General features: G+C 41.8%; 1 protein-coding gene across 1 annotated transcript in view; it reads left to right on the top strand.

The window, feature by feature from the left end:
- ELMO1 (engulfment and cell motility 1) overlaps positions 1–8,921 on the top strand; it is a 495,575-nt gene that overhangs the window by 174,764 nt on the left and 311,890 nt on the right. Inside the window, exon 8 of the mRNA XM_011362520.2 lies at positions 5,418–5,517. Coding sequence (XP_011360822.1) covers positions 5,418–5,517 — 100 coding nt within the window. The remainder of the gene's footprint in view (positions 1–5,417; positions 5,518–8,921) is intronic.

Here is an 8,921-nt window from a genome sequence, read left to right as displayed (position 1 = left end):
GGCCACTGTCACCCTGACAGCAAAACCCGACAAGGACAGTACAGGAAATAAAAATTATAAATCATTAAATGAACAGAGGTGGAAAAATCTCCCGGTAAAACACATTAACAAATATAACCGAGCAATTTATAAAAAGGAGAATACTCTGCAGCCAATGTATATTTATCCCAAAAATGGTTTAATGTTTGAAATATCAGTCACCGTGATTCAACATTTAGCAAAACAAAGGAGAAAACCTAAGGAGAAAAACCATTTTAAAAGATACAGAAAATAGGTCCTAGATATAGAAAAAGCATTTCATAAAATCCAACATAAAATTCTCAGCAACCTAAGAACGGGGGAAACTTCCTCACACTGATTAGGCCGCCGACCAAAACGTGGCATGTTTAATGTTAGCAGACTGGATTTCCTCCCTCTGAAAACTGAGACTAAGGCAAATGTATTCACTGTTTGTACTTCATTTCAACATTGTACTGGAGTTTTCAGCCACAGCAATCAGTTAAGAAAGAAAGAAAAGATATAATGATCAAAAGAAAGAGAAAAAACCAACTCTCTTTATAGAAGACATGATTGGCTCTGTAGAAAATCCTAAGGGATCTACAAAGACATTGCTAGATCTCTAAATTCATAACTGAATTTAGCAAAGTTTCTGGATACAACATCTGTATATAAAAGTGGCGTATTTTTATATATTAACCCACTAGGAAATGAAATTTTTAAATATCTATTTACAAAGTGTCAAAAAATCATAAAATTCTTAGGGATAAACGTAATGAGAAACATGTAATATCTGTTCATTGAAAAATAAGTATATTGCTGGAAAAAAAGTAAAGAAGATCTAAAAAAGTGGAGAATATACCATTGCGTGGTTTTTAAGATACGATATTGTTAAGATAGCAATTCTACCCAAATTAATCTGTAGGTTCAATGCAAAACCACTTTTAAAAATGAAATTACATGCCAATCCCAAAACTTAAAGGAAATGCATAATATCTAGCATAGCCAAAACAGTCTTGAAAAAACAACAAATATCAGCGAAGTTAGAGGATTTCATTAACTGAATTCAAGACTTACTGTAAAGTTAAGACAGACAGTGTTATATTAAGACAGTATAAAATGTTGTCAGAGGACAGACAGACAGGTCAATGGACTAGAATAAAGAATCAAACTTGATCCAGAGTTAAATTTTAAACAAAAGAATGTTTGCCGACGTAAGTCATGCTCTGATGCTGAAGGCTAAGGCACTGTCTAAAGGTGATATAGAAATTCCTACATTTCAATGTATATACATTTTACGGCAAACAGAAGAAAGTACAGTAAGTCCTCATTTAACATTGTCGATAGATTCTTGGAACTGCAGCAAAACATCGCAGAAAGAAACCAGCTTTACCGTAGGCTAACTGATATAAACAAGAGTTTAGATCCTGTGGCATGCATCGATGTTACAAAGAAATGACATTGAACTAAACGACGTTACTTGAGAGCTTGTTGTACGTGGAAAACTTAAAGGGTAGGGCAGAACTATGTTAGTTTGGGAAATTAAAGATATATTCAGCATGATTTACCGATAGCTTTAAAAGTGGCCTTTATTTTCGCCTTTTTTTCCACTTCTGTCTTGGACACGGCAACCAGTGGAGAAACATTTGGAAACGCTATTCTTTTACAAAATTAGCAGCACAAATTTAAATGCTTTGAGACTGGCTGGAATTTGTTGGAATGAAGATGGTCTCTACTGAGTTGATGAGAAACATTGATTTGAATCATTCCAGCACACATGGTGTCTTGGCTGTGACAGTGGCTCTCAACCAGCATATAAAGTTTGCAGTCGGCTTAATTTGTGGCAGTCAGTACGACAAAATCTTTAGGTTAGCACTTTATAAAAAATAAGTAAGCCAAACAAATGAAAATGCTCCCTCGTGTGCCATGTAGTTGCTTTATGTGCATAAATCTTTAGCCTTGATCTTCTGCACTCAGCATCGATTTCAGAGATAGAGCCTAGGTTCCTGCCTTCCCTCTTCGGGGTTGAATCAGAGGTGGAAATAAACATCTACGTCTGGGTTTGATAAGAGCTTTCGTAATGGCCTTATTTGAAATGAGTTGATTGAGTCCCTTGATTTGCAATGCAGTAAAATTTTGGCATGGCCATCCTTTCCTTGCTGCCGAAGGCTCAAAGTTGACTTTTCAAAGAGTTCTCCCTTGTGGAAACCCAGAGTGCCATCTAGCAAGCAGTCGTAATGAATTATATACATTATCTATACAGTATATATGTAGTATATTACATAATATACATATTGTATAGGAATTTATATTTAACAATATGTAATACAACATATATACATTATATATCTAATAACATATTTACATATATCATAGTGCATGTCTAATATATCTATAAACTATATAATACTTAATTACGTTAAAATAGATAAAATGTGTACGTCAATGTTATTACACAATATTTATATGAAATATAAATATAAATCATGTAACGATTCTAGGAAATGTTATTAGTGGGCCAAGAAAGTGATCTTCCTTTGGACGCGAAGCTGTGTGATGTGAAGAAGCTTTTCTCTCACTTATCGATCAGTCACGCTAGTGAATGGCTCTGCAAAACTCAGGGCCCTACCCGCTGCCTCAGAAATGGGGCCCCACCCACTTCAGCTCCTGGGAGACTGAAATCCTCCTGGCCCCAGAAGCAGCTTGGACATTTGGGAACCAAATGACACTTCTCCCCTTTCTTTCCATCTTTTTTTCCCGAGGTCTCTGCAGCCATCTGAGGAGTCTGTAGGCAGAATTCTGGAGCATTTGGGGAGGAGGGACCATCCCCAGATGTTATTAAGGCCATGTGGATGATGTTCAGTTGAGTGGAGAACAGAGTCATTTTGCCTCCAGACAGAGCGCATAAATATAATTTATCTTTTGCTTCTAAAGCTGTAAATGAAGACTAATATCATCCCGATTCCCAGCCTCAACTAGCTACAGGGAGTGTAAAGAACAGTCTGATTCCCACAACGTGTGAATTCCTTTGTCACTGCCTGATCCATTGCTTGTTCTGTTGGTAATGACGTTGAGGCACTGCACGGAGGCCGTGGACGCCATCTTCCAGCCGTGTTTATGGGGATCTTTTAGCAGTTGAGGTCGTTTAGAAGGCCAGGTATAAGCAAATGGCAGCTGTGAGTTATCATATGGTCGCTGTTTTTCTTCTTCTTAAGTTAAAAAAATAGTTACTATTGTTTATTACTAATACTATAATAAAATAATAAATTAGTTAATAATTTACTACTGATACTATGCTTTGTTAGCTAATAATGTTTCTACAGTAACACTAATGCCTACATAATCTATTAATAAATCTTGCTAATTGTTTTTATTACCTCGTTCTATTCCTTTCCTGAGGCAATTTCCTTTTAGTTTTTTCAGTCTGATGTTTTCATTTTCCTGTGATTCATTATCTATAAGAAGAGTTATTTTGGAATTATTATTTGGAATTCATATTTAGAATTCTTGCTACTCTCTTAAACTCATTTTTCACTTTCTTTATCCACTTTTGTATTCTCCTTCAAGTAAGTTTGAATTTTCTGGGTTGGAATCTATTTTGGGGGGCATGATCCTCTGATGCCACCTAGGGGGCACCTGTAATATTAGGGTTGCTCATCTGTGATTCAGAAAAGTCTTTTTTAAAAAACAAAATAACAAAACAAACAAACAAAAAACTTGCAGTTTTTCTATCTAGCCTGAAGGTTTGGTTTTCCTTACAATTTTTTTTTTTTTTCTGGCTCTAAGGACAGATTATTCTTGACACACTGAAGGCAAACATTTGAAAATCGCAGGCTTTGTTTACCTTTTGAAAGTGTCACTTTCGCATCATGATCACAGCAGCTAACACAGGCTGCTCTCTCTGCGCTGTATGTTGCTCAAGGGCTTCAGTGCGTAGCTCGTTTCATTTCCCCAGCAGTCCTGAGTCGGGCATCACCACGACCACCAGCATCAGCGCCTGCCCCACTTTTAACAAATGGGGAAACGGAGGCATCGAATGCGTCAGTAACTTGTCCACTTAGAGCTGGAGGGGAACCTCTGCGGTCCGCCTGTGACACCACCACCCACCCGTCTCACGCCCTGTCACCACGGGCAGCGTCAGGTCACCGTCCTTTGCCGAGAGCGCTTCCTCTTCTGTACGTTTCTTTCCAGCGTCACGGCTTCTGCAGGATTCCCAAGGTCGTTGTCGAGGCCGAGAACACAGTGAAATTGCAGAGCTGTATGAGGAGAAACATGAGCCGGTTTTCTATTCTGTTAGTTGAAAATTGATGGGAAGATTCAATTGAAACATTTTTTGAGACATTGCAATGTAGCAATTGTGGTTTATATGAGTCAACAGATTCAAAATCTGAACAATCAACTTTATATTTTCGAAATCAAGAGTATGAGCTAGCGCGGTTCTACACAGAGTAGAAATCCTGATGGCATCATTCAGTGTACTCGAAGAGAGAGGGCTAATCCTGAGAGGTTTACGTTAATATTTATGATGATGAAAATTCGTGATAGTGGTGAGAGCATCTGTAAAAGACTCCGAGTCTCTGTGAAAGTATTGTTCTGAAGGCACCAGAAAGCACGATATTGTCTCATAAGGGACACGGGTAGGGCTGCTGTGCTTGGGTTTCTAATGTACGCATTAGGCCCTTCCTGCAGCCTCTGAATCACAGCAGGTCTCAGCTGCCAACAGTCATTATCTCCACAGCCATCCTATAAAGCCTGTTAACGGAGGCGAAACTGCTGAGTGTGACATGGGAATGAATATGCTTATGTATCTATTTGTATCATAAATTTGTGTGTGCGTGCACTTACACGCACACACACACACACACACACAGAGGAACACAGGCACACAGGTATGGAGACACCACATGGTCCATGGCAAGCACTAATACCCGGAAGAGAATTCGTTCTCATCTCCCTTCTGGGTGCCCGCGGGTAATAAAAGAAGCACAGTGGCCTTTCTCAGTCCCCCTCACTCTCCTCTGCTAGGAAGCTTTCCTTTAAGCTTTCACCTACCGAGCACACGTTATCTAGAGCTCCAGAGGCAGCCCTGTGGTGAAATGCACATCACTCTCCAGTTTTTCTGCTGAGAAGACAGAGGCTCAGAGAGGTCAGCGCACTTTCCAGTACGACACAGCTCACCGGAGCAAGAGCCAGCCTGAGCCCGGGTCTGCCCCACGGAGGCCCTGGCTCACCTCGGTGAGGCCAACCCACCTCCTTCCCGTGGACGCGGGTTTGTGAGGCGTCTGCCCGTGGCCCAGCTGCTTATACCAGCAATCTCTTGTAGTTCTGCCCGTACGCATTTTCATAAAGCTCTGTCACTTGCACGTCCCCTTGCTGTCAGCGCTTGGGCCCATGACCATGCGTCTCCCTGTGTTTTCCAGCTTTGGAGACATGCTGTCCTTCACCCTGACGGCCTTCGTCGAGCTGATGGACCACGGAATAGTGTCCTGGGATACGTTCTCGGTGGCGTTCATTAAGAAGGTAATGCCGATTGTGCTTCTCTAAGCTTAAATTCCTTCTTCCCTTCATGGATGGTCTTCTCTGCTTTGAGGATCTCTTCTAGTTGGTTCCTTTCGTTCTTTGTGCTAAAGGGTGGTTGGGGTTTTGACAGTATTATGTATATGGGGGTCAAGGCACCTAAATTGTATGTGAAAATGACATATTCTCCCCATCAAAATAATAAAAGATTGCGTGAAATCCATAGTCGAGAAAGATCAAGACGTCACGTTGTTAAACCCACGAAAGTGACTGCTGAGTCCCTGTGGAGAACGCGCCTGTTCTCAAGACGTAAATAGAGTTCCTCTGACCCTCTCGAACCTCCTACCCCCAGCCCCGAGTTGAGTGAAAGGGAAAGGGGCCAGGTGGACCGACACCCTGCGTGCCTGGGTCAGGGACAGGGCCCCACAGGAAAGTGGTGTGCTGGGGTCTGTGCCTCTCAGGCAGGGCAAGCCAGCTTACATGGAGTCATGGTGGAATAAACATCTCTGAGGTCAGCTGGTTTGCCTCGTTGCTCGTTCTGTAGGAGGAAGCTAGTGAAGGACAGATGGAAGTGGACCAGGCATGGGGAGCAGAGGCAGGAGAACCCCACCGTTCCCTGCAGTTGAGTTGGAATAGAGACACTCCGAATCACGGTCTGCTTCCAGTCTGCTAACAAAGATGGCAGCCCTGATTTCATAACTATTAAATGTCACATTAAATCATTGGTTATTATTATTTACTAATTTCTTACCTTATTTTCTTTTCTCTCTTTATATTTGTGAAATGGTTTGTAAGTGTATTGACCTTTTTCTTCCCGCTGCTGTACTGGGGAGGAAGAGATGTTAGGAATTCGTAACTTTATTTTCTAAGTGTTGGTTCCTGGTAAGGGTTACCTCAAATAAAGAATTCCAGAGAATCTGTGCGAAAGCTGGAAAACCTAAGCCAAACCCAGAAACTCAAAACGAAACCCAGGAGGAGTCACCTGAATTTTTTTAAACCTTTTATTTTCAAATCGTGGTAGATTTACAGAAAAGTTGCAAAAAATAGCACAGAATGTTCCCATATGCCCTTCGTCCAGCTTCCCCTGTTAATAATGCTTTGCATAATGACAGAGCAGTGATCAACACTCAGCAATTAACGGTGGTGCAATGCTATCCCCATTATTTGATCCCATCCGTTTTTTCTACGAATGTTCTTTCTCTGGTTAAAAACCAACTCCGGGATCCTACCCTGCATTTAGTTGTCGCGTCTTTTCAGCGTCTTCCGAGCTGACGATTTCTCACTTTTTCCTTGTGTTTCATGCTTGGACAACTTTCAAAAGTACTGGTCAGTTATTTCGTAGAACGTCCCTCACGGTCAAATTGCGGTTTATGCGTTTTCGGCAAGAGTACCGGGGAGGTAAGGCCGTGCCCTTCCCAGCCCATCACATCCGGCCCTTGACGTCCCCACGTCTGTAAGAACAGTGGTGATGCTGACCTCGATCACGCGCTGCAGGTGGTGTCTGCGGTGTCCCCACTGGGAAGTGACCCCTTTCCCTTTACAAGTGAATATCTCGAGGGAGATACTGCCTTGAGTTGCCGGGCGTATGAGAGCCCCCCGTTGAATGAGGGCGTTGGGAACGGGAGCCCCTCAGGTTGGACACCTGTGCGACGCTGCAGCGTTATTTCAGACGAGAGCCGATTGGGAACCCAGGGCCTTCTTGACACCTCTGGGTCCTCTTCCTTAACTAAGAGCATAAAGCCAAAGGCGATGAGCTATGGGAACCACTTAGAAAACATCCCAAAAAAGAGGAGGCCTCTTTTTGGTTATATTTGTCAAAACTGCTAAAAAGAACAAAAAGGTTGTAAGTGAGAAAGCCCTGGAAATTTCAGTGCGTTATGAACAAATTGTCGTATCCTGTCTTTCTAAGGTAAAAGTTCTAGAGAAGCAAGTTCAATCTGAAGAAACTGGCTTTCGTGGCTCTTTTTATACTTAACGAAAATTCTAGCTCGTTGTGAATTAGCAGCAGCCCTTCTGTCCCACATCCACGTGGGAAAGCCTCGCTTGTCTGTCCTCAGAGCCTCCTTTTCTGTAAAAACAACGCTGCTCTCAGCACGAATTCCCGAAGGCTGCGGCGTGCTGTCACTGACCACAGTGGCAGTCTCTGTTGATCCCTGCAGCAGCCCTTTCCAGAGCAGAACAGACAGTCTTGTTATTCCTGTTCTAGAGACGAGGTCGCAGTGGCGTGTGGAGGTTAAGCGAGGTCATCGGCGGTGGGCTGTGAATGCTCCCATGGTCCAGGGTTCTCTCCCCGTCCTCAGTCACGCACCTGCGCTTTCAGGCGGTGGAGAGAATAGCTCTGAAGACTCGCTCCGCCAGCATGCCTCTTGTCCAGTCCTCCCTACGTCACTGTTAAGTGATTTCTTCCGCTCTCCATTCTTTCTGGGTCTTCCGATTGCCCCAGTTCCAGCACGTAGGACATGTCTGTGAATTGTTTGTTCATTTGACTGGCTCTCCCAAGAAACCCCGAGCGCCAGGAAGGTGGGACCCCGCTTTCTCTGTGATGTTATCTTCACAGCCTGGCACAGAGTAAGACCTTCATACAGTTCTGAGAAATGAATGAATGAGATTGCCTCTGGGAGCATAGTTTTAAACCTTAGAACTTGAAGGCGAGAAGGAATATAGTGGCAAGGTATTTAAATACTTTTCAAGTAAAATTTCAGTTACGAGTGTAAATGAATTACAAAGCTGTCTTTCTTTAAATGATGTGAAATTGGTTAGAGAGAATGATGATGATTTAATTTTCTAACTCTTAGGAAAACACTTTCCATTTACTGAAATTTAATGAAAAATCATATTAAATCTAAGGAAGCAAAGACTAGCAGTCTTGATAGTTTGAATAAAAAATTAAAATATTTTCAGAAGGCGATTCATTTATCATATCCCATATCCTCATTCCCAATCATTCTGTCTCCTTTGCATTGCTACTTAAATCTCAACCCCTATGTGAATTTGAAAAATGGTCATCAGAAATGACTTTATAATTGATAGTTTTTGTAAGGTTAACTTTTTTTTATTCATTAGCTGGATCAAATTCAGCACCCTGACAACCCAGGAATTGTATGTAGGCAACTGTCTTTTAAATGGAGCTTTATCTCAACAAAAATCTACTAGGAAATACACTGACAGAAGATTCTTATCTCTGTGGTGCAGACTTGGCTTCCTATTAATGCCAAATTCATAGCACTTTGGAGAAGCATTTTTTCCACTGCCAGCCCCTATCTGCTACTCTGCTCATTTGTCTGCTTTGTTCTGTGTGGACCTAGATTCTAGTTACAAACTTTGCAATAAATAACATGATTTCATAAACACTTTGAAACATGGAATCCCTTGATGCCAACATAAATTGTTGCTTTTTAAAGACCTGG

Source organism: Pteropus vampyrus, unplaced genomic scaffold (assembly GCF_000151845.1).
Source record: "Pteropus vampyrus isolate Shadow unplaced genomic scaffold, Pvam_2.0 Scaffold75, whole genome shotgun sequence".
Classification (NCBI taxonomy): domain Eukaryota; kingdom Metazoa; phylum Chordata; class Mammalia; order Chiroptera; family Pteropodidae; genus Pteropus; species Pteropus vampyrus.
This window is presented reverse-complemented; position numbering and strand designations above follow the sequence as displayed.